We start from the raw sequence: 27,122 nt of genomic DNA, 5'->3' as shown, positions 1-27,122 counted from the left end.
CATTAATAAAAATTACAAATAGCAGCGGACCCAGAACTGATCCCTGCGGAACTCCACTTGTAACTGGGCTCCAGGCTGAATATTTACCATCTACCACCACTCTCTGACTTCGACCAGTTAGCCAGTTCTCTATCCAACTGGCCAAATTTCCCACTATCCCTTGCTTCCTGACTTTCCGCATAAGCCTACCTTGGGGAACCTTATCACATACCTTACTAAAATCCATGTACACTACATCCACTGCTCTACCCTCATCCACATGCTTGGTCACCTCTCAAAGAAGTTACTAAGACTTGTAAGGCAAGACCTACCCCTCTCAAATCCGTTCTAGCTGTCCCTAATCAAGCAGTGTCTTTCCGGATACACTCAAATCCTATCCCTCCGTACCCTTTCCATTACTTTGCCTACCACCGAAGTAGGACTAACTGGTCTGTAATTCTCGGTTATCCCAATTCCCTTTTTTGAACAGGGACACAACATTCGCCACTCTCCAGTCCCCTGGTACCACCCCTGTTGACAGTGAAGACTAAAAGATAATTGCCAATGGCTCTGCAATTTTCTCTCTTGCTTCCCACATAATCCTAGGATATATCCCGTCAGGCCAGGGGGACTTGTCTATCCTCAAGTTTTTCAAAATGCCCAACACATCTTCCTTCCTAACAAGTATCTCCTCTAGCTTACCAGTCTGTTTCATACTCCTCTTCAACAATACGGTCCCTCTCATTTGTAAATACTGAAGAAAAGTACTCATTCAAGACCTCTCCTATCTCTTCCGACTCAATACACAGTCTCCCACTATTGTCCTTGATCGGACCTACCCCTGTTCTCGTCATTCTCATGTTTCTCACATACGCATAAAAGGCCTTGGGTTTATCCTTGATCCTACTGCCAAAGATATTTCATGCCCTCTCTTAGCTTTCCTAATCCCTTTCTTCAGCTCCCTCCTGGCTATCCTGTATCCCTCCAACGCTCTGTCTGAACCTTGTTTCCTCAACCTTATGTAAGCCTCCTTCTTCCTCCTTACAACACATTCAACCTCCCTCGTCAACCAAGGTTCCCTCACACGACCATCTCTTTCCTGCCTGACAGGTATGTACGTATCAAGGACACGTCGTATCTGTTCCTTGAAAAAGTTCCACATTTCAATGACATCCTTCCCTGACAGCCTATGCTCCCAACTTATGCTCCTCAGATCCTTTCTTGCAGCATCGTATTTATCCTTCTCTCCCACCCTCCCTCCCCCCCCCCCCCCCCCATTGTAAAACCCACCCTGTTGCACGCACCTATCTCTCTCCGTAACCAAGGTGAAAGTCACAATTGTGGTTACATCACCAAAATGCTCACCCATCAACAAGCCAAGTACCAAATCCAATATGGCCTCCCCTCTGGTCGGACAATCTACATACTGAGTTAGAAAAGCTTCCTGGACATACTGCACAAACACCGCCCCATCCAATCTGCTTGACCTAAAGAGCTTCCAATCAATATTTGGGAAGTTGGAATCACCCATGACTACTACCCTGTGGCTTCTGCACCTTTCCAAAATCTGTTTCCCGATCTGTTTCTCCACATCTCTGCTGCTATTGGGGGGCCTGTAGTCAACACCCAACAAGGTGACTGCACCTTTCCTATTTCTGACTTCAGCCCATACTACCTCCCAAGGTAGATCCCCCTCGAACTGCCTTTCTGCAGCCATTACACCATTTCTAATTAGCAACGCCACAAATTGTTTCCTCAAAGCTGCTTGGCTGCACGGCTGCTCAGAAGGTCACCATTAGGAATGGGTGTGCAAATGCATTTCTTTCCAGTTTTGCGAGTTGTTGCTGTGCACAGCAGCAGGAAAATTTAGAAAGAATGTAGCTTGATAATACAGAAATAAAGTATTGCTAAATAAAAGACATGCTTTCAAAGCAGCAGTTGGCTTTAATTGGAAAAAGGAGCAATGTCTGTACTCGTTTGTTTTTTTTCTTAGAAACTACACAAACAGAAACATAGAAAATAGGAGCAGAAGTAGTCCATTTGCTCCTGAATTCAATAAATCATGGGTGATCATCCAGTGCAATACCATATTCCAGGTTTCTCCCCATATCCTTGACCCCCTTTGCTCTAAGAATTATATCTAAACTCCTCCTTGAGACCACTATGTTTTGGCCTCAACTTTTTTCTGTTGCAGACAACTCCACAGGCTCACCACTCTTGGTTAAGAAATTTCTCCTCATCTCAATTCAAAGTGGCCTACCCTGTATTCTTGAACTGTAACCCCATTTCTAGATTCCCCAGTCACTAGGAATTTCCATCCAGCATCCTCATCTAATTAGAATTTTATAGTTTTCTGTGAGATTCCTCCCTCATTCTTCTAAACTCCAGTGAATGTTCCTAACCGATTCAGTGTCTGTTCGTGCTACTATTCCAGAAATCAGTCTGGGGAAACTTTTTTTTAATTACACTTCCTCCATAGCCTGAACATCCTTTCTCTAATAGAAGACAACTGCAAAAGATATTCCAGATGTGGTGTCTTAAGGACCTGGTACAATTGAAGCAAGATACCTTTATTCTTGTACTCTAACCCTCTCACTATGAAGGCCAGCATACTTTTTGCTTGCTTGTTTTCTGTACCTGTATGCTTGTTTCAGTGACTAGACTACAAAGGCACCCTGGTCTTGTTACACCTCCCCCTTTCCTAGTCTATCGCTATTCAAATAATGTCTGTCTGCCTGCTTTTGCTATTAAAATAGATAATGTGAAGTATGTCCACATTATAGTTCATCTGTGTACTTACTCAACTTGTCCAAATCTCAGAATCATCTCAGCATCATTCTCACAATTCAGCTGTTCCCTTTGAAATTTTGTTTTGTCTGTCCTGATGCATAGAAAACACGGCTTAATCTTCCCAGCTCCTGAATGACGTGGCCTGTAGTGAGAAATTTGGGAGAATTGCATGATTTTGAGATTTCTTTTGGCACCAGGAGCAACAGGTTGCATTTTCAGTTAAGTTCTTAGTCAAAATTGGCTTCTTGCCAATGATATCACTCAACTTGTGGATTGAACCCAGGGTGTATCCTAGGACTGCTTGCTTACTCTGTTTAATCACTTAGTACCTACTGGATGCTCATGGCATCATTGCCTTGCCTTTTAAACTTCTTGCCACTTCAACCGGAGTTTATAGACTCATAGTATTGGTGTATTGCCTTGTTTAGCACAGGCTGGTCACCAGTTCCTGGTGGAGTTGCCATCTTGTTATGCAGCACTGTGTTGCATCAGTGTCGTGTCAGCAGCTTGCACTTCATGTACTATATACAACCTGCTACTTTTCAAGTAGAACAGCTGTCCACTGCCAAGTCCAGGATGACATCTGTTCAGGATGTTCCTGAATGGTCCGTCAGAGGCAGTCTCTTGTATCTTTTTAAAAGCTTGTTGTCCCTGATGTCAAGAAAAGTCTCACATTATCATGCAATTCTCCCATATCAGTAAGACATCCTAGTGGTGTGATGGTCAGTGAGTCCATACCCCTCCAGTTCAGATAGTGGGACACTGGTCAGCTTTTAGATCCTTTGCAGCCAGTCCAGGGAGTTTCAGGAACACTACTGGGAGGTTGCAAAAGTTTACAGTGTGTTATAACTGAAATTATGTATTGAAAAAGACCTGGATTGTTTAAGTCTCATCTTTTAGAAAGAACATGTTGGTTTCAGTTCTTTCATATGTAAATTGCAGAACTTTTGTTTTTAAAAGTTACATTCTCGAGTGAACTTAATTAGTTTCGTGCCAGCCCAGATAATGATTTCAAGGTGTGAGGGGTGCCCTGTGTGAGACTCTGTTTGTGCCCCAATGTTCAGACTGGTTCTAATCTAAAAAACGGATTTAAAGAATCTTGGATTCATGCAGTTTTTAAGCAAAATAAAATCATGCAAGGTGACAGATTCATCCCACTGATGCAACAGCATTGTTTTGTCTTCTTGGGGAAAATGAAGTATTGCTGCCAACATAGTCACCTATTGCTGGTGTAGGAACTGCTTACATCTACCTTTTTGGGTTATGGAACATCGTGTAGTATAAAGATGAGTGGCATCTGTGACTTCATTATTTCATTTGTGGCTTGACAAAATTATTCATACTTGGTGAAAAGAGAACATATTTACAAGTATCACTTAGTGATGTGAGGGTGGGGCAGCCTTGCTCATGCTTCCATTGGGACCTGTGTTCTATTCCCAGGTTGGAAGTGGCAGACCTCTTGATTGTGGACACTGCTGGTGCCTGCAGAAGTCAGTTTGTTACCACTAAAAATAAATTCACAAATGAGGGGGAGGAATTGAAAGTGGGTGACACAGCTGTTAATACTGGTGCAGGTTAGAGGATGTTGATGAGATGCTATAAAGTGAGTAGCAGCACAGCCGTCTGTTTAGTGCTATAGGGGAGTTGGGTGGGCATGAAAAATCGAGTAGTTGCTTTTGGTGGGAGGTGTATACAGTAAAAGAGTGTATGGCTGAGGTAGCCTCCAAACCCTTCCTATTCATATACCCATCCAAATGCCTCTTAAATGTTGCAATTGTATCAGCCTCCAGCACATCTTCTGACAGCTCATTCCATACACGTATCACCCTCTGCGTGAAAGAGTTGCTCCTTAGGTCTCTTTTATATCTTTTCCCCTCTCACCCTAAGCCCATGCCCTCTAGTTCTGGCCTCCCCGACCCCAGGGAAAAGACTTCGCTTATTTATCCTAATCATGCCCCACATAATTTTGTAAACCTCTATAAGGTCACCCCTCAGTCTCCAATGCTCCAGAGAAAACAGTCCCAGCCTGTTCCGCCTCTCCCTGTAGCTCCGATCTTGCAACCCTGGCAACATCCTTGTAAATCTTTTCTGAACCCTTTCAAGTTTCACAACATCTTTCCAATAGGAAGGAGACCAGAATTGCACACAATATTCCAACAGTGGCTTAACCAATGTCCTGTAAGCTGCAACATGACCTCCCAACTCCTATAGTTCATACTCTGACCAATAAAGAAAAACATACCAAACGCCGCCTTCACTATCCTATCTACCTGTGACTCCACTTTCAAGGAGCTATGAACCTGCACTCCAAGGTCTTTGTTCAGCAACACTCCCATGGACCTTTAACATAAAGTGTATGCAAATGTTGAGGACAGTTCCAGACTACCCTACTTCATCAGGTGTGCAGTGGTGTTTTAAATATGACACCAGCGCCAGGATGTTGGCATACCTATCGTTATTCTGGAAAGTGGGAGAATCTGGCTAGCATTGCTTTATAGGGGCATGGTATATAGTTAATGAGGCAAGTTTTGGGACAGTTGCATGAAAACCTCCTAGGTCTCCAAGGGGAGAAACCCTCCATGACACACAACCCAAGTGACACTTTTCCAAAGTATGGTAAAATTTAGCCCTGTCTCTTCTTTCAGCAATATTTAGGTGTTTCATACTTTGTAAAAATATCTGATTTTTAAAAAAATTTGATTAACATTTCTCTCAATTCCTTGCATTATGTTGTGGCTGGCAGTTTGTTGCCTGACTCATAACCCCTTTTATGTTTCTCAACATTTTTGTATCTTCCTCACAGCTTACAGTTCCATTGAGCTTTGCATCAACTGTAAACTTAGACTTACTGTCTTTTAACTTCAGGAGGTAGAGAACAATAAGAGAAAAGGTTGAAAAGAATTTGGCCCTAGTACTGATTATTGCAACACTCCACTGCAATCAGTGTCAAGTTGAAAATACCTTCTGAATCCCAAATCCATGAGTCCTTACCTTTTTGTGAAGCATGTTGTTAACAATTTATGTTGAGTTTAAAATTGAATTATCTAGTAAAGTAAATCAGTGTAAGTAACTCTAATTTGAATTTATTTAATAACAAAATATAGCAAATTGTTTGTTTGAATTCTAGTTAAATGTATTTTAGAAACTGACAAAAATGGATGGCTTTTAGTTTTGTTTCTCTTCACCCAATGAAAAGTAAGTCTTCCCCTAGGTTTGGCCGCATAAGAACAATTTGACAGTTTAAGGATGATATTTCAAATATTTTAAAATTGAGATATAACGGAGAAACTTATTTATCTCTTACTGCTTTCAGCGTGCCCAAGCTGTTCTTCAGGCTGTAACTGCTGTGCAGACAGCAAGTACCCCACTTGCTGGAACTACAGTCAGTGAGAGTGCAGTGACACCAGCTCAGAGCCCAGTACTCCGAGTAATTATTGACAACATGTACTATCCAGTAACTCTGGATGTACTTTATCAGGTGCGTTTATGCTTCAAATTATTGTTGTGGTTTCAACTAAGCTTTTGATGGGTATTAACTGTGTTGTTTATTTTGTTATAGATTTTTTCCAAATTTGGGCCAGTATTGAAAATCATTACTTTTACGAAGAATAATCAGTTTCAAGCTCTGCTGCAATATTCTGATCCGATAAATGCACAGCAAGCAAAACTGGTAAGTGGGACACAGCTGATAATTTTTATGCGGTACCTGCATTTCTGCTTATCCCTGTGAGAACAGGCAGAAGTGTTTCACTGGAACAAGATTTTAGTGGTTATGGCCTTACTAAGATAGCTTTTATGTATTGTCTGGCTGATTAGCTGTGCCAGTCCTAGAATGAGTATTTATATATCTGCTTATTTTTGAAGATAACCAACATAATGCTGTTTAACATTTGTGGAATGAAAGAACTTTTAACGTTCTTATTATTTTTATTCATTATCTTATTTGGCCTTTAATTTTGAGTTAAACATGGAATGTGTGAAATAACTGTCAATGGAATAAAAATTAATATTGAGATTATTTCAATATTTTAATTTCTTCAAGCTCATTGTTGATTTGCCACATCTTGCCTGTAAATCAACTGCATTATTTCAAATTGTTTGAAGCTTAAATATTTTTTCTGGCCACACAGCTATGAAGTGTTAAGAGTCATAGAGATGTACAGCATGAAAACAGACTCTTTGGTCCAACTCGTCAATGCCGACCAGATATATCCCAACCCAATCTAGTCCCACCTGCCAGCATCTGGCCCATATCCCGCCAAACCCTTCCCACTCATATACCCGTCTAGATGCCTTTTAAATGTTGCAATTGTACTAGCTTCCAATATTTCCTCTGCTAGCTCATTCCATACATGTCCAATCTCTGCATGAAAAAGTTGCCCCCTTTAGGTCTTTTTTTTAATATATCTTGCCCCACTCACCCTAAACCTATGCCCCCTAGTTCTGGGCTACCACCCTACCTCAGGGAAAAGATCTTGTATATTTATCCTATCCATGCCCCTCATGATTTTATAAATCTCTTAAGTTTTGTTGAAATATGAAATATGTCAGACAGTATCTGTGATGAGAAACAAAGTAAAATTTTCAGGTCAGTGGCCTTTGTTAGAGTAAATAGTTTGAATTTGTTTTAAACCTGTAGCTTTTCTAAGGCAGGAAGAAATAGGAAGATCTCTGATTGACTGAGTCTTGTGCTGCCCACCCTATCACAAATGTGATGGTGGGACAAGACAAAATGAGCTAACGAAAAGTGGGTTTAGAGCTCTGTTGCCTCTAAACTTCATACATGTAGATTTATGACAATCCCATCAGATGCTGTGCTCTTCACTTGCACAGATTCTGATGGTTAAATGTGGTTCGCTATCATTAGTCTATAAGTGAAGAACCAGTAGATTCCTCAGACGCTGAGATTAACAGATGAGAGCTAACGTTAGCAGACGGCTTTAACGTCCAGACTCACTCCTTCATTCCTGAAACCCAAACCTATCACTCAGCATCTGTCTCTCTGTAACACTTTTTTTTTGTCATGATCATAAAGACGGATGCGGAAATAGATCCTTCAGTCCAACTTATCCATACTGACCAGATATCCTAAATTTTAATCTGGTCCCATTTGCTAGTGTTTGGCCTTTTATCCCACTAAGCCCTTATTTGCATACCCATTCTGTTGCCTTTTTAAATGTAATTGTACCAGCCTCCTTCACTTGCTCTGGAAGCTCATTCCATGCACGCACCATTCTCTAGTTTTGGATGATGATTTTATACACTCATATAAGGTTACCCCTCAGCCTCCGCTCCAAGGAAAACAGCCCAAGCCTGTTCAGCCTCTCCCTTTAGCTCAAACTCCCCAAGAGTGGCAACACCCTTGTAAATCTTTTCGGCACTCTTTCAAATTTCACAACATTGTATAACAGGAGACCAAAATTGCACACAATATTTCAAAAGTGACCTGAGCAATGTCCTGTACAGCTGCAACATGAGCTCCCAACTTGTATACTCAATGCTCTGCCCTGTCAAGGAAAGCATACTAAATGCCACCTTCACTATCTTATCTACCTGCAACCCCATTTTCAAGGAACTATGAACCTGAACTCCAAAGTCTTCAGCATCGCTCCCAAGACCTAACCTTGGGGGGGCGCGCGAGGGCTCACTCTGTGCTGCTGCTAGTCTCCTGAACAGGGAGCAGACTTAATAGAAAACAGAGTTCCAGAGGAAAGGCATTGAATCGATTAATTGAATAATCAATTATCCGAATAAAATAGTGCCCGCCCATCTTCAGATAATCGAGGTTCCCAGTATTTGTTATAAATAAAGTATAACAATGGAATGTTTCTGTTACTCTGTGATTTACCATTGGATTTTTGAGGGATTTTTTATGTCTTGAATGCTAGGTCAGGATTCAGTGGTTATACATAGCTCCTTGATTATCTGCAATATTTGATCAACTGACAATGCTGTCCCCATTGGTGCCACTAATATAATGTTTGTTGTAGGCGTGTTTGATAAAGGTCAAATACAAGGTCTTAAGAGGTTGATGTGGAGGAGCTGATGTTGAACTGAGTTTAAAAATCTCTCTCACTTGGTTATAGTCCAACTGGTTTATTTGAGCACTAGCTTTCAGAGCGCTGCTCCTTCAGGTGGTTGTGAAGCAGGACCATAAGACACAGAATTTATAGCAAAATATCAGTGTCATTGCAAGTTAAATTACATTATTTAAAACCTAGATTAAGTCTTTTATCTCTTAGAATGGGGTACAGGTTTTGGTTCATTAATATGTAAATCCCAGAGCTACTTTTAAGTCACGATCTCAAAATAACTTAAGGTTTAGAAAAAAAGTGACATCTCTGCTCAGACAATGCATTAAAGGTGTGAGCTAGCAGTCTGTCTTTATCCAAGCTTGACTGTTTCTATTTCCAAAGTGGAATTTACAAAACATTATGTGGATATGCGACAATGTACTATATCTCGGGGGCATCATTGTCTGTAGAGTATGAGCGTCACAGGTGTACCTGCCGCATACATGGTGGGTTGTGTCGCCACATCTAATGGTGGTATGTGTCAATACTCCTGACGCATCTTGCAGTGGTTGCAATGACAGGGTTTGTGCGGTGTTGTGGTCAATGTTGTCCTGAAGGTTTGGCAGTTGTTTAATGGTGTGAAGTGGAGCCATAGGGAAGATCTTGGTTGGGTGCTATCCTCATTGATAATATGTCGAAGGCTGTGAAGAACATAGCATAGTTTTTCTGCTCCTAGGAACTACTGGACAACGAAGGGTATCTGATCAATTACAACCAGTGTCCGTCTCCAGACGAGGTCCTTACGGTTTCTCACTGTGGCATGTCCGAACTAGCGATCGAGGAGTTGACCATTGTACCCAGTTCTTATGAAGGCTTCCTTGAGCACCTTCAGATGTCCACCATATTCCTCTTCATCTGAACAGGTCCTGCGTATGCATAGGGGATGATTGTTTTTATGTGTTTAGGATGGAAGCTAGAGAATTGCAGCATCATGATGAGGATGATGATATCAGTGGGTTGGTGGGTAGAGTGAGGTGCCCATCGTTGGAGATGCATGGGTCCAAGAATGAGACTGATACTAAAGAGTAGTCCATGATAAGTAGCAGAATGACCGTGTTGATAGGAACTGTCCACAATTGACTGGAAGCAGAGCCTAGTGTGGAAGACAACAGAGTAACAAGGCAGAAGTTTCTGGGTGTAATGGAGGACACAGTACAGAGGTCATCCCAAAGAAAAGCGATTATCCATGGTGGATTAGACAACATGGCTGACAAAGGGAGTCAGGAAATGTATCATAGAGAAAGCGCGCTTATAAACTGACCAAGAGCACTGGGAAATCAGAAGATTGGGAAGACTGCAAAAATGAAGGATAACAAAGACAAATAAGGAATGGGAGGATCAAATATGAAGGTAAGCTAGCCAGTAATATTAGAAATGATTAGTAAAAGTCACTTTCAATGCATAAGAAACAAATGAGAGGCAAAAGTAGAAGTTGGGCTGTTCCAAATTGATGCTGGAAGGCTAGTACTGGGAGATAAGGAAATAGCTGAAGAACTTTAATCAATGCTTGTCAGTCTTCACAGTGGTAGACATGAGTAATATCTCAATTATTAAGTAGAGTTAAGGGGCAGAGATGAGTATGGTCACCATAACAGTGTGCTAGGAAAGCTAAGAGGTCTAAACATTGATAAATCTCCTGGCCTCTGGGCTATATCCTAGTGTTTTGAGGGAGGTGGCTGAAGAAATAGTGGAGGCATTGGTTTTGATCTTTCAAAAATCACAAGTCAGGGAAAAACCAGATAATTGGAAAATCGCTGTTGTAACCCCCTTGTTCAAGAAAGGATCAAGACAAAAGTTGGGAAACTATAGGCCGATTAGCCTAACCTCGGTTGTTGGTAAAATTCTAGAATCCATCATTAAAGATGAGATTTCTAAATTCTTGCAAGTGCAGGGTCGGATTAGAACAGGTCAACATGGATTTAGTAAGGGGAGGTCATGCCTGACAAACCTGTTTGAATTCTTTTGAAGAGGTAACAAGTTGATTAGACCAGGGAAACCCAAAAGATATTATCTACCTAGACTTCCAAAAGGCCTTTTAAGGTGCTTCACAGGAGGCGGTTGAGTAAGGTGAGGGCCCATGGTGTTTGAAGTGAGCTACTGGCATGGATTGAGGATCAGCTGTCTGACAGAAGACAGTTAGGATAAAAGGTTCTTGTTTGGAGCGGCAGCTGGTGACAAGTGGTGTCCAGCAGGGTTCAGTGTTGGGGCCACAGTTGTTCATTTTATATATTAATGATCTGGATAAAAGGACTGGGTGCATTCTGGCAAAGTTTGCTGATGATATGAAGTTAGATGGATTGGCAGGTAGTCCTGAGGAGGTGGGGAGGCTGCAGAAAGATTTAGGAGAGTGGTCCAGGAAATGGCTGATTTTCAATGTTACCAAATGTGAAGTCTTGCACTTTGGGAAAAAAGAATATGGACTATTTTATAAACCTGAGAGAAAATTCATAAAGCCAAAGTACAAAGGGATCTGGGAGTGCTAGTCCAGGCTTCTCGAAAAGTTGACTTGCAGGTTGAGTCCATGGTTGAGAAAGCAAAAAAAATGACAACATTACATCTCAAAAGGGTTGGAATGTAAAAGCAGCAATGTGCTACTGATATTTTATATAGCTCTGATTAGGCTTCATTTAGAATACTGTGACCAGTTTTGGGCCCCACACCTCAGGGCATACTGGCACTGGAGTATCTCAAGTGGAGATTCACTTGGATGATCCCTGAAGTGGCAGGTCTAACATGCGATGAACGGCTGAGGATCCTGGGATTGTATTCATTAGAGTTTATAAGGTTGAGGGGCCATCTAATAGAAACTAGCAAGATAATGCATAGCTTCGAAGGGGTGGACGCTGGGAATTTGTTTCTGTCAGGTGGTATTCTGACCCATGGGCACAGCCTTAGAGGGGATCAATCTAAAACTGAAATGAGATATTTCTCCAGCGAGAGTGTTGTGCGGGTAAGTGGTGCTGAAATGCCCATCAGCCATGATTGAATGGCGGAGTGGACTCTATGGGCTGAATTGCCTTATGTCCACTCCTATGTCTTCTGGTCTTAGTGTGGTGCTGGAAAAGCACAGCCAGTCAGGCAGAATCTGAGGAGCAAGAGAATCGATAATGAAGGGCTTATGCCCCAAAACAGGAATGAGGCTAGTGGATCAGGGCTGAGAGAGAAATGGGAGAGGGCTGGGGTTGCAAGGAGGTAGCTGGGAAAGTGATAGGTGGATTAAGATGAGTGAGAAAGTGATTGTTCAGAGGGAGCAGTGATGGATGGGTCTGGAGAGTGGGGCAGAGTTGGAGGCTTGGGACTGGGATAAAGTGGTGGGAGGGGAAGTGAGGAAGCTCTTGAAATCCACACGTATCCTGTGTGGTTGCAGGGTCCCAAGATGGAATATGATGTGTTCCTCCTCCAGGCATCACATGGTAACGGTTAGAGCATACATGTCAAGCCCAGGGCAGCGGCCCTTGGAGGGGTCCAAATCGACTGCTCCTTTTGGTCACACCTTTTACGGATCTGTAGTGACTGTTCTGGTTCGTCACTTGGCTCATTGGGATTACTGCTGACATCTTGGAAGAATTCCCCGAGTCTCATTCTTCTGATGAATTCCTTCCTGTCTGCTGCAAGACCAGTGGGGCCCATTTTGGTGGTGGGGCAGAAATTGAGCCCTCTGCTGAGAGCCATACTTTGGTTCTATTTCCAAAGTGGAATTTACAATCTGACTCTAGATTGGGTACAGACAGACTCTGACCTCACACCTTTAATGCATTGTCTGAACTGAAATGTTTTTTAATATGACCTTTTTTTAATAAGACCTGAAGTTTTCTTGAGAATGTGACTTTAAAAGTTCTGGGATTTACATATTAATGAATCAAAATCTGTAGTTCTTTTTAGAAAGATGAAAGACTTAACTAGGTTTGGTAAATCTATATTGTTTTATTTGCATGACACTATAATCCTTTGCTCTAAATTCTGTCTACTGGTCCAGCTTCACAACCACCTGACTAAGGAGCAGTGCTCTGAAAGCTAGTGCTTCCAACTCAACCTGTTGGACTATAACCTGGTGTTGTGAGATTTTTAACTCTAAGATGGTGGTAGTGACCTGCCTTGAATAGGTCCTGGGCTCTTCGAGGGCAATTAAAAGTTAACCACATTGTTACAAGTCCAGTATAATAGGCCAGATGTAGTTAGGGCATGGGTGAACCTGTTGGGATTTTACTACAATCTGGCAGTTTTACGGTCGTCTACTTATTTCCTGTATATTTTTTCATTCCAAATCTACATTTTTTAACTGTTGAATTTGAATTCCCAATGGTCAGTGTCAGATTTGACCTCTTCAAATCCTGAATCTTGGCCTCTCAAATAGTATTTCACTGTCTTGTCCACCACTCTAAATTTGTTCACTGCAAAAAAAAAGTTAACAAAGTTGGCTGTACCTTTTATTAATAAGTGGCAAGTTCTTCAGCATTTTTGAAGTAATACTACAAAGTAAAAGTTCTCACAACTTCACTGATTACCAGATGATGCCTTCTGCAGGGACCTAACTAGGAAATGAATGACAACATGCCTCACTAATCAGTGCCATTTTTCCTTCCAGCTCAAGAGTTGGTGCTCTTGGCATCCTTGCAAGCAAACTTTTTTTTGCCTTCTATTTTTGGAATAGCCTTTTTTTTTTGTTTGCTTTCCTTGCTGGGAAGGGAGGAGCTGAAGCATAATGGGTAGCTGGGGCCAAGAAACAGCAAAAAGAAATTTCTTCTACAGGAAGCATGCACAGTTAGGATACAGCGATTGAGTTAGAAACCTTCAGTTTATCAAGAACTGTCTCTTATTGATTCAAATCCAAGATTGAAACTGAACCTAGTGGATTTAGTAGTAGAGATGAGGAGGAACAATATAGAGTTAGAGGAAGTAGTTCATTTAATATGTAATACAGAGGTACCTCGATTATCTGAAGGAGATACGTGGACAGTATTTCAGTTGGTTAATCGAATGACTGATAGCATAGTTTAGCCAAGTATCGGGACCTCTTTATCTTGCCAGATAATCCAATATTCTGATAACTGCTGGGTAATAAAAGTTCCTCTGTATCTGGAGTTGTTGGAATTATTGAAAAATGAGGTGAGAGAAGTACAAGCTTAGCAATGGCTACTAAGGTATGGCAGTAATTGTTTTAATCAGTAGAAGGTCTTGATTTAAGAAAGTGTATTTGAGACAGCTCTATTTTGAGGACCTGAATGGAATGGAATATTTCATATGGATGATTAGAAATAAATGGGTGGGTTTTAAGAAAAGGTGGTCTTTGCAATTTATAAATAGTAGACAGGTATCCATGACTTGAGATTTGTCAAACATGCTGTACAAATTCAGTTTTCATTCTTGTATATACGTCTTCAATTTGCACAGGTTTTTGCATTCTGTCTCTTTGCTTTTTAAAATATAGTTTATTTGCAGTTTGTAATGGTTGTATATCTGTACATTAAACATTTTGTGATGTTCTGTATTAAAATGTAGTTTATATATTTCTTTTAAGATTTCCATAATTCTTGCTACTGTGACAAAAAAGGAATGACTGGCTGCAGAGTTTTAGTTGTGCTACTTGCAATTATTTGATTATCCAAATGAATCCTGATGAAGGGCTTATGCTCGAAACGTCGAATTCTCTATTCCTGAGATGCTGCCTGGCCTGCTGTGCTTTGACCAGCAACACATTTGCAGCTGTGATCTCCAGCATCTGCAGACCTCATTTTTTACTCGATTATCCAAATGCCTTTGGCTAATGTCAATTGTGTGACTAAGTGATTATTTTGTGACCTTTCAACTTCATAGTCTTCATTTTTCTCATTTGTGATAATGTTATTTTAGCATAGATTGAGACAAAAAATGTTGTTTCCAAGTGCTATTTTCAAAACACCTGGCAATAACCTGTAGTCATTTTTGTTGGCTACAAGCTTTCTGGTTAGGTACAGACTTCTGTAAGCCACCAGGAGTGATCTGTCATCAACAATTCATGTCGGGTATGATTTTAGTTCCTAGTATGGGTGAAAGAAATTTTGAGGTGAATATCTGTCCCTATCTATTCCCTATTGCTATCAACGCCCTTTCTGGGACTTTTCACTCCTCTTGGGTTGAAAACATTCTTGATTTGGTACATGGGATGCTATCTTTCGTGAATGCATTGGTTAAAAATGATACCCTTTTAGTTTGGGTTTGTTGTGTGTACCTTTCATACATCACTTCCAGAAATCCATTCTGGTGTGTCATAACAGTTGATGCAGTAAGTAAATGTGTTAAGGCTTTGGGGTTAAGTGAAAAGCTACCCAAGTATGGGGGGTTATTTTTGAACTTCCATGCTGCCATTGCACATGCTATTCCCATAGTAAGACAACCATGTAGTCACTTGATCAATCTTTCTTTCTGTGCACTGTTGTATTGTCACAACTGTAGTAAGTGATATGTGTCTGTATTTAGGAAATGAAAATAGGAACGGAATTTCAAAATTGGAGGCTCTCACCAAATTGAAGTATAAACATTTCATGAAGACTGATGAAATGAAAGAATGCTTCAATTTCATTCTTAGCTGGAAAACTAAGCTTTTATACTCCTTGGGATATCTGTGTCGAAATGGAATAATGGAGAAAAGGATATTGGTTTGAGAATTGAATCAGACCACTGAGTTAATTAGGTATATTTAAAATTCGCGTGTTGTTTTCCTCAGAGTAAGGATGGCTTAGTATTGACGTTGTGTAAAAAGCCATGTTTTTGGATCTGTCTTCACCCTAGCTACTGCTACTGCCTTAAATTCAAAGGAGGATAGAAACTCATTTAGTTTTTTGAGCCCGTGGTATTTTAAGAAGATATTAGTATGTGAGTCATGTCTGCAAAGTTTTTTAAGCAAAATTAATAAAATTCATATCCTTCAAATATTTAAAGCTAATTTAATTGAGCTTGGAAAATTATTTTTAGGAACCACATAAAATAGCTTGTAATTGGTACATATGTTGCCAACAATACTCAAGGCTCTGCATTCATTTTCTCTTGCTCTTGCTCAAGTTAAAACCATTTTTCACACTATCACTTAATGTACCCTCATTAAATGCAGCCCTCTGAAGAAGGGTCACTGGACTCTGATTTTGCTTTCCCGCCTCAGGTGCTGCCAAATGTGCTGAGTTTCTCCAATCTCAATTTCTGCTTTAGTCTTAGTTGAGGATAGTTTCAGGAATGATTCTGAAATTTTTGATCTCTTCTAAACTCGCTGCTTATTTCCTTATAGGACACATGAAAAACATGACATAACATCATTTAATTCCTTTCAAACATCTCAGGAGCATGATGTCTATCTCTTATAATACCAAATAGCTTACGTACTGTAAGCTTCTATAAGCTTACTTCTAATATTTGTTAGAGAATGAATTTGGGCTGGGATTATTTGCAAATTCCTCTACTTTTCAAATGTTGTCTTGTAATTTTTTTTGGGCCCATGAATAGGTAGTGCTGCTTATCTAAAAGAAGCATCTTCTGACATTGCAATATTCCTGAAGTGCTTGTCTCAATTATGCTATTACATTAGACTTGGGTGCAAAATCTTCACTTTAATAAATAATTTTTACTCCCTGGAGACTTTGGCGGAAAGCATTTATAAAGAAAGTACAGTAATATAGAAAATGATAACGATGTATGATTGTCATTATAGAGTTTTGGCATTCTTTCAAAGGTTTAACTCTGATTTTGTGGATATTGCATCATCAAAACAAAAATCCATATTGCAGTTTACTGTAAAACAGAGGTATTTTAGTGGCATACAAATGTCATTTAAATAGATTAAAAAGTATTTGCTTTAAAATAGAATTCAAAGACTTCGCATTTATTCCTTTTGAAGCATGGGTAATGTGGTCAGATTTGCACTTGTGTGAATTAGTGTTGAAGGAAAGAACAGGTTATTGAAAGGAATTGGAGATTGAATAAGGGTGTTTTGGAGGGAACAGCCCTGTCACAATGTTTAAAGCAGGGGAAGGTTTGGCGGTATTGCGTTGAAGGTGTATGAAAGGCACAGGTCGATCACTGTTGGGCATGGAAGTGAAAACCAGGGAAATCCTGCCATAAATTCGAGGGGTTGGGGTGAAAACTGCAGTGCAATGGATATTCAGTGCCCTACCATCCAAGGGAGATCGAAGTTGAGGTAAAAATGATGCCCTCCAGAATTATTTGGTATGAAAGGTTGCATCAGCAAAACAGCTGCAAAGAGATGGAGAAACTGAGAGAATGGAGTGAGTTCTTTGCAGGAAATAGTGTGAAGATGTATGGTCAAGGTAGCTGTGGGACACTAGGCTTTCATTGGGAATATTGTTAACCAGAAATGGAAGTATCAGTTGAGGAATGATGGACATTCTTCATGTAATAGAGATTCTAAAGGGAAATAAGAGCAATAAAAATTTTTAGGGTTAGAATAAGAAACGGAATCCATAAAATCATCAATGTACTATTTTTCAAAAAAATGTGGTGAAGGACTTGGGCCTTGAATATAACTAGGCCAAAGAATGTTGTCTACAGCTCTACAAAAGACAGACATAGCTATGACCCATGTTAGTACCAATGGCAGCTCCTTTTATTCTGAGTAAATGAGTGGAGTCAAGAGAAGTTCTTTTACTTTAAGAAATTCAACCAACCAGTAGAGGATGATGTCAGTCGTTTTTCAGACAGGGAGCATATATTGAGAGGGTGCTTGGACCAAACTCTTCTCAGAAGTTAATGATCTGCTTTTGAGGTATTCCTGGCATAATTTCAAAGCTTACAGATGACAAAGTGCACAAGTGTAGTAGAAAAAAAAGGGATACTAAAGTGTTTCAATGGGACATAGATTTATGAAAGGGGCACATGTGGTAGATTCAGAACAGTATGAAGAGATGAAGTTTGGTAGGACAAATGAGACACTATGAACTAGCTAATAAAAATTCTCGAAGGGGAATAGGGTAAATGAATGCAAATCTTTGAGTTGGGAGGAAACGTTGAAAAGAGCTGTTGAAATGAATGGCCAGTTTATTTTAATTAAACAAATAGAATAAAATAGACTCAAAGTTGTACTAAATCTTCAGTACCTGCTGCTTGGACTCCGTTGGAGAATTGTTACATTCTGGACACCATATTTTAAGGAAGATCTAAAGGTCTTCAAGAGGATATAGAAATGCTTGTTCAGAATAGAACAAAGTGTTGAAGGACATGTAGTGCTCAGGGTCTGGAAAAGGTGGAGTTGAGTTCCTCAAAATGGGGAAGGTTGAGATTTAATAGAGATGTTCAAAATAATCAGTGGTTCTGATTAAATGAGAAGGAACTACTTCTAATTCTTTTAACAATCAACTCGATTCTGCACCAAAAGCCAGTGGAAGTGTATGGAATTTTTTTTATTTGAGTTGTGATCTTACTAAATTGGTGTCAGAAATAGATTGAGTACTATTTAAAAGTGAATAGCATAAAGACTTTGAAGTAAAAGAATTGCAGTGTTATGGAGGTTGAGCAGTCGGGTAGCACTGTCAAAGAGCTGACACAGACAGGATGATCCAAATGACTTTGAGTTGTAGCATTCTAGGTTCTGAGGTGGTGATGTCATGTAGCAGTGTCTTCTGTATTAGTGTGCATGTTTTGTTTTATTCACTTTATGGGATGTGTGCTAAGCATTTTCCTCATCACTTGTCCAGAAAGCAGTTAAGTCGACGATGTTGCTGTCGGTTTGGCATCGTATGTAGGCCAGACCAAACGGAGATGGCAGCTTTCCTTACTAAAAAGACATCACCTGAATCAGATGCGTGTTTGGTAATCAACAGTCAATATTTGAATTAAAATAACAAAGTCTAGTTTTTAAATTGAATTTAAATTTCGCAATCTACCATGGTGGGATTTGAACTCGTGTGTGGAGTTTTAGCCTTTTTGTACTGCATTATTAGTCTGGTGTAGGTACCACTGTCAAAATTTCTTTATTTGAATTTTCGCTAAAGCATGATAAGATAAGTGGTTAGTATGCTGAATTGTCCACTCTCCATTTGAATTTAAAGCCACAACACACAGGAAAGTTTTAGTCTCCTGGGCACCATTTAAGTTGGTACAATATAATGGATGAAAGTTAAATCTTTTACCAGTAGCTGGCATACTTCTACATTGGGCAAGTCATCACAATCAACTTCCATAGAATGGTTAGAATACAACGGAGTTGTTTCACTTGCACATGCTTAAAGCTAGAACATTTTAACAAGACAGCTATATTTAGTGGCTGCATTTTCCCAGTCTGTCTCATTTAAATGTAACTATTGACAATGCTCAATATTATAAAACTACATTTTTTTCAAATATTTCTTAATTTATTCCAACCTAAGCTGGAAGTTAGATATTTTATTTTCAAGGAATTAGGAGATAGTGACACCTGCAGCTGCTGAAGATTGGGGTTGTCGTGCTGGAAAAGCATCCAAGGTGTAGGAATATTGATGTTTAAAGCATAAACCCTTCGTCAGGAGTGAGCCTTGTGGACCAGGGGGCTGAGAGCACCTCTAATGTTACTATCCGTTTCACCTGATGTGTTCTCCTCTACTTTGGAGAGACTGGATACCAACTTGTGGATCGTTTCACAGAACACCTCTGGACATTCTCATCAACCAATGCCACCACCCTGTGGCTGAACACTTCAACTCCCTCTTCCAATCTGCCAAGGGTATGCAGATCCTGGACCTCCTGCATTGGCAAACCCTTACTACCGACGCCTGGAGGAAGAACGCCTCATCTTCCACCCTGGGACCCAGCAACCATGTGGGATTAATTTAGATTTCACCAGTTTCCTCATTCCCCCTCTCTTCCACCCAAAACTACCCAGGAGACGAGCAGCCCATGGGTGGTGCCTTGCCATTTTGCTCCAAATCAATAATGGGGTGACCTGTCTGTAGCTATCCATGCAAATGGCTAGTTGGTAACTTGAATGTTACTATCATGCAGTTAGGGACTTGTGTCTCCTATCCTTCCAGTTTCTGTTTGGTTTGTCTCGACATACTGTTATCAGGCCCTTCTGCTTACCCCATCCCCACCCCCATAATCTGTATTCTGTCTGATTTTGCGATCTGTGTAGTATGGTGTTTAATAAAGTTTGGGAAGAGAAGTTGGAGGGTGGAATTTGCAATTGATTTGCATATTAATGACGTGGTCTCCCCTTACCAGCACATTGATGACACTGACAGGCTGTGTTAAAATGTTCCACACTGGTAATTATCCATGGTGTGTCATAGCAAAGCACCATTTACTCGTGATCATTTACTTATACAATCGCAGTCCATACTGAAAGTAATTAATTGTGGAACATTGAAGTAATATTCAATGGCATTTCAATGCAGATACTTCATTTTGATCTTTTCACATTACTTGTTTAAATGAAGTTTTTATTTTTTAAAAGGCAGTATTGCATAATCATAATTAAAGTTACAAAATAATTGTTAAAGATACAGTAGGTTTTTTTTGTCTATCTGGCCTTTGTGTTAAAGTATGTGCATACTTCTAGTTTTTCATCTACTGAATAATCTTTTTGATCTTTACAGGCTCTGGATGGTCAGAATATTTATAATGCTTGCTGTACACTCAGGATTGATTTTTCAAAATTGGTGAATTTGAATGTAAAATACAACAATGATAAAAGCCGTGATTACACCCGTCCAGATCTTCCTTCAGGAGATGGCCAGTCATCAATGGATCCTGCCATTGCTGCAGCATTTGCAAAGGAGAGCTCCCTTCTTGGTAGGATGCAACCTAATAATGTTCACTTGGATTTTCTTCCGTGTATAACTTGTCCAAGATACATTAAGTACAAATAACACCCTTTCTGAATCCCATTTTAAAGCGAGAGCTCTGTAATTTTAACTTTGTTTCAAGTTAATCTCCAATTCACTATCACTAGTATTTGTATTAATGAAACATCTGTCCAGGATGGTTGCTTTGATAGCAAACACAAGTTGCTCACAGTGAGATGATAATTGGTTGGCTTATCTAGAAACGTTTTCACAACTAAGATCAAGTTGTATTTCCTATAGCAATATTAGACTTGGATAATACAGTCTATCCATTTTACCTTGCTGATAGCATTAAATGATACCATTGCTTTTTGATGGAAATGTTGCAGCTAATACACATCTAAGAGAAAATTATTGTCATCCCCTTCCTAAATGGATGACCCCATATTTTTAAGTTGTTAACCTAGCCTTGCAAGCGTCTGTTCTGTCAAGTCTCCTAAGGATCTTGTATATTTCTATAAGATCACTTCTTTCTCTTTTAAACTCCTAAGATAATATATATTTATGACTTGAAGGAGGAATGTAAAGGTACTCTAGCCAAGGTTTGGATGATCCAAAAGTAAATGGGAAGGCAAGTGTTGATTTGTGATGCTGTGTGTAGAGGGTTATAGATTAAGCAAATGGGCAAAAACCTGACCAATGGAATATAATGGTAAATGTGAGATTATGTACTTTAGCGGGAAGAATAGAGGAGCTGAATATTACTTAAATGGAGAAAGACTGCAGAAAACTATGGCACAGAAGGATTTGAATCCTTGTGCATGAAACGCCATGCTTGCATCAAATTTCAGGTAATAAGATAAACAAAATGTTGTTTTTTATTTTCAAAGGGAATTCAGTATGGAAATAGTGAGATCTTCCAAAGATTATATAGCTGGAATATTGAGCAGTTCTGACCTTTTTTTTTCCCCCATTCATTCATGGGAGGTGGCCACAGGGGCCTGGTCAGCATTTATTGCCTGTCCCAAGTGTCCTTGAGAAGGTGATAGTGAACCATTGCAGTCCATTTGCAGTCAGTAAGCCCACAATGCCTTTAAGGGAGGGAGTTCTAGGATTTTGATCCAGTGGCAATAAAGAAATGGTTATATATTTCCATTTCAGGATAGTAAGTGGCTCGGAGGGCACCTTGGAATTGATGGTGTTCCCATGTATCCACTGATCTTGTTCTTGGATGGAAGTAGTTGTGTGTTTTGGAAGGTGCTCTTTCAGGATCTTTGGTGAATTTTTGAAGCACATCTTGTAGATAGTACACATACTACTGAGCATCAGTGGTGGAGCAAGTGGATGCTTGTGATTGTGGTACCAATCAAGCGGACTTGCTTGTCCTGGATGATGTCAGACTTGTTTGTTGGAGCTGGACATATCTAGGCAAGTGGGGAGTATTCCATCACACTCCTATCTTCTTATTGTAGACGGAGGATAGATTTTGGGGAGCATGAGTGAGTTATTTGCTGAAGTACTTCATGTCACTGACATGCTATGGTAGCCTTTTATATGGCAAGTGCAGTTGAGTTTCTGGTCGGTGTTATCCCTAGGATCCCATTGAATGGCATGAGTGGTGGTTAGACGGTCTCTTATTGGCAATGATCATTGCCTGGCATTTGTGTGGGGTGAATGTTACTTGCCATTTGTCAACTCCAGTGTGGAAATTATTCAGATCTAGTTACATTTGAATGGGGACTGCTTCAGTATTTGAGGATTCACAAATGGAGCTGAACATTGTGCAATTTTTGACCTTATGATGGAGCGAACATAATTGTTAAGTACCTGAAGATGGTTGGGTCTAGGGCACTACCCTAAGGAACTCCTGACAAGACTGACCTCCAATAATCTCAAGGAGCTGGGGCTCCTTTTGATGCTACACTCAGTTGGGTGTGCCTTGATGTTGAGGACTGTCATTCTAACTCAACCTCTGAAATCCTGTGCTTTTGTCCATGTTGAGACCAAGGCAGTCATGGGGTCAAGCAGGATGCTCTGGTCGATCCCAGACTGGGTATCAGTGAGCAGGTTATTGCTCAGCGGGTGCTGCTTGATAACATTGACACATTCTGTCTCTATTGATGATTGATAAACTGACATTAAGAATTGGCTGGATTGGCTTAGTCCTTTTTGTGTACAGGACATAACCGGAAAATCTTCCATATTATTAGGTAGATGTTAGTATTGTAACTCTGTTTAAGAACTTCACTAAGGGAGCGACAAATTCTGGAGCACATGTCTTGAGTATTATCACTGGACTGTTATCAGGGTCCAAAGCCTTTGCAATATCCAATGTCACTGACCATTTCTTGATTATTGTGAATTCAATTGGCTGAAGACTGGTATTTTCGGTGGTCCCCAGCATAAGAGGAGATTGAGAGAGATCATGCGATTCCACTTCCCTTTTTTAAAATTTTTAAAAATATCAGATCTCAATATCCTTCTGTACTAAGATGTTTTGCAGTATCCATTCAAATATTATGCTGTTTTTCTAGTCTCCCAGTCAAAGTGAACAATTCATATTGTTTGTCTTATATTCAGCCTGGCAATTATTTTGTCCATGCCCTTAACCTGTTTGTATCCTATTGCAGACTTGCTTTTGTCCTTTTCGTGTAATAATTACTTGCCTGTCTTTTATATGGTTACATCATCAAAGTTTACAAAAAACCCTTTCATTCGTTGATATCATTGTAAATAGGAGCCCCAGCATTGATCCCTGTGCCAATCAACATTTTGTCAGTGGAAAAATAACTCCTTTGTAGGCAACCAGTTCTGTAACTTTTTTTTTAGATTCCCCCCTGCATCCCCCACCTTCCAACTCTCTTCACCCCCTTAAACTAAAGCTAATGTTTCTTTTTGTGTAACATTTGATGTGCCCCCTTGTCAAGTCCCTCTGCAAAATCTAATTACACCACATCTACAAGATCCCTCTTTTATTTTGCTGTTACTTCCTCGAGTTCTAATATAAGGGAGAGCAAGTGACTGAAGTGTTAGTGAGGGACTGCTTTGGGACCAGTGACCATAATTCTATTAGTTTACAGTAATTATGGGAAAGGATAGGCCTGGTCCACAACTTGAGTTCTAAATTGGGGCAAAGCCAATTTTGATGTTGTTAGTCAAACTTTTTCAAAAGTTGATTGGGGCAGGTTGTTAACAAGTAAAGGGACATCTGTCTTTGAAAAGACAGATAGCAAGAGTTCATGGATAGCATGTTCCTGTTGGTGTGTGTGAAGGACAAGGCTGACAGGAGTAGGGAACATTTTAGATGACTAGAGATATTGAGGCAGTGGTTAGGACCCTCCTGTGAAGCGCTTCTGTGATCTTTCACAGGAGGCTCTCAAGCACTGAGGATGTCACCTAGACAGCGGACGAAACATCTGCGACACAAATTCCCAGCTCGGCGAACAGAACCACAACAACGAGCACCCGAGCTACAAATCTTCTCTCAAACTTTGAATCTCACCCATTTTCTCTGACTCCATAACTTCCCTCCTTTGTCCTTGAGTGGGCCAATCCTTTAGTTACTCTCTTGCTCTTTATACATGAATAAAGAGATTTGCTAAAGATATTTCATGACCTCTTTTTAGCCCTCTTAATTCCTCGTTTCAGATTGGTCTTATATTCCTGATATTCTTTCAAAGCTTTGTCTGTCTTTGGTCACCTAGACCTTGCGTATGTTTCCATTTTCATCTTAGCTGGTCTCTCAATTTCACCTGTCATCCATGGTTCCCTAATCTCGCCATACCTATCCTTCATTTTCACAGGGACACATCTGTCCAGCATTGTAATCAACCTCTCTTTTAAAAGCCTTCCAAACATGAAATGTGGATTTACCTTCAAGTAGCTGATCCCAATCCACGTTCCCCAGTTCTTGCCAAATTTTGCTAAAGTTGGCTGTCTTTCTTCTCTTCTGTCCCACCCACCAAAATTGCGCACTTTTCCTTTAGGACCACTCTCCTCTTTGTCCATGAGTATTCTAAGACTTACAGAATTGTGATCGTTGTTCCCAAAGCAATTCCCGACTGAAATTTCAACCACCTGGCTGGCCCCTTCCCGATTTTGGATTATTTACGTATTGCTGTATAAAACAAACCTGGATGCACCTACAAATTCTGCTCCATCTTGACCTCAAACACTAAATGAATCCTAGTCAATGTTGAAAATTAAAATCTCCTTTCACCACCACCCTGTTGGTCCTACATCTTTCTATAATCTGTTTACATGTTTATACTTCTATCTCGTGCTCACTGTTGCTAAGCCTGAAGTACAGCCCCAACATTGTTACTGTGTCCATATTGCCTTACAGCTAGAGTCCTCCATAGTGCCCTCCTTTAGCACAGCTGTGATATCCTCTGACCAGTAACGCAACCCCCCCCCCCCCCCCCCCCCCCCCCCCCCCCCCCACCACCATCTCCCTCTATCGCACCTGAAATACTGATATCCTGGGATATTTATTTGCCAATCACTCCCTTCCCTCCACCAAGTCTCATTAATAACCTCGTATTGCCAGGTACTAATCCAAGCCCTACATTCATCCGCCTTACCTACGACACTTCTTGCATTAAAACAATTGCACCTCAGACTACCAGTCCGTTTGTGCTCTTTGTCTGCTCCTTGCCTACTCAAACCCCTAGTGTGACTAAGGGGAAGATTTAGTTCCTTACAGACTTTAGTTGCTACCTCCTTACTGTCCACAAACCTTATGTAGCCCTTTAACAATATTCTGCATGTTAGACTGGTTTGTAAGGATAGAACACATGGAATTCAGGAAGAGCTACAAAATTTGATACAAAATTGGCTTGAAGGTATGCGACAGAGGATAGCTGAGGTTTGTCAGCCTGGAGGCCTGTGATCAGCGGTGTGCCGCAAGGCTAGGTGCTGGATCTACTGCTGTTCATCATTTATATAAAGCTATTTGGATGAGAATGAGGCATGATCAGTAAGTTTGTGGATGGGAACAATATAGGTGGAATAGTGGACAGTGAAGAAGGTTACCTCTGAATACAATCTGAATCAACTGGGCTAGTGGGCTGAGGAATGGCAGATGGAGTTTCATTGAGGTAAATGCAAAGTGTTACATTTTGCTAAGACCAACCAGAGCGATGCTTGCACACTTAATGGTAGAGTCCTGGGCAGTATGGAACAGTGAGACTTGGGGGTGCAGGTACGTAGTTCCTTGAAAGTAGTGTCACAGGTACAGAGGGTGGTGAAGGTAGTGTTTTGTCATGCTTGCCTTCATCAGTCAGAGCATAGAGTACAGAAGTTTGGATGTCATGTTATAGCTTGGACAGCACATTGGTAAGGCCACATTTTGGAGTACAGCACACAGTTTTAGTTGCATTGCTATAGGCGAGATGTTATTAAACTGAAAAGAGTGTCAAAAGATTTACATGGATATTACCAAGGCTGGAGAGTATAAGGAGAAGCTGCGTAGGTATTTGTTTTTTCTCTGGAGTGTAGGTGGTTGAGGGGTGACCTTTTATAGAATCACAAACAACATAGATAAGGTGAATAGCCAAAGTTGTCTCCTCCGTGTAGGGGAGTCCAAAACTAGAGGGCATAGGTTTAAGATGAGAGGGGAAAGACTTTTAAAATGGATGTGAGGGCCAACTTTTTCTCTCTCGGGGTGGTGCGTACATGGAACAATGTGCTAGAAGAATTAGTAGAGGCAAGTACACTTACAAAGCCTGAGACGTTTGGACAGATATGTGGATAAGAAAGGTTTAAGAGGGATATAGGCTGAACACAGGCAAATGACATTAGTTTTGTTTAGGAAGCCTGGTTGGCATGGACAAGTTGGGCCAAAGGATGTGTTTTCATGCTGGATGACTCAATCGGTCAAAATGCAATTTCCCTTTCATACAGCAATTTGACTGTATTGACACTTCTTTCTTGTCCTGCTACACAATTCTTAATAATTGAATGAACATGCAAAACAAGTGCAGAACATGTTGTTCAGTCCCTTTTGGCCTCCCTTGTTGTATAATTCTTCTCGTCTCCTCTGCTATTTGATAAGATCATGGCTGACCTGTTTCAAATTCCTATTTAATCCTGATATCTAGAGTCCCCAAGTAATGGACTTGCCCACAAGAAGAAATATCCCTTGTGCATCCATCTTGTCAAGACTGTTGAGGATCTTACATAGTGGAAACGAGCCCGGGCTGCACAACCTATCCTTGTAACACACTACATTCATTCCAGTTATCAGTCTGGTAAATTTCTGAAAGACCTCCAACCCATTCTCCAACCCTTTGCATCCATTCTTAAGGAGACCAAAACTGCACACATTGAGGATGTGATCTCACCAATACCCCTCTAAATGAAATATAATACCCATTGGGGCAGCACGGTGGCTAGCACTGCTGCCTCAGCTTCGGGAACCCGTGTTTGATTCCTGCCTCGGGTGACTGTGGAGTTTGCACACTCCTTCCCACAATCCAAAGATATGCAGGTTAGGTGAATTGACCATGTTAAATTGCCCATTGTGTTAGTGCATTAG

The 27,122-nt window shown here is 40.5% G+C and overlaps 1 protein-coding gene across 4 annotated transcripts in view; it reads left to right on the top strand.

Moving 5' to 3' along the window:
• Positions 1-27,122, top strand: part of ptbp2a (polypyrimidine tract binding protein 2a) — an 85,233-nt gene that overhangs the window by 35,235 nt on the left and 22,876 nt on the right. For all 4 annotated transcript variants that reach the window (XM_060829946.1, XM_060829943.1, XM_060829942.1 and 1 more), the window contains 3 exons: positions 6,083-6,247; positions 6,329-6,439; positions 20,396-20,591. In XM_060829946.1, the coding sequence (XP_060685929.1) occupies positions 6,083-6,247; positions 6,329-6,439; positions 20,396-20,591 (472 nt within the window). The remainder of the gene's footprint in view (positions 1-6,082; positions 6,248-6,328; positions 6,440-20,395; positions 20,592-27,122) is intronic.

Source organism: Hemiscyllium ocellatum, chromosome 9, assembly GCF_020745735.1.
Source record: "Hemiscyllium ocellatum isolate sHemOce1 chromosome 9, sHemOce1.pat.X.cur, whole genome shotgun sequence".
NCBI lineage: Eukaryota > Metazoa > Chordata > Chondrichthyes > Orectolobiformes > Hemiscylliidae > Hemiscyllium > Hemiscyllium ocellatum.
The sequence above is the reverse complement of the archived record's forward strand: the minus strand, read 5'-3'. Positions and strand labels throughout refer to the sequence as shown.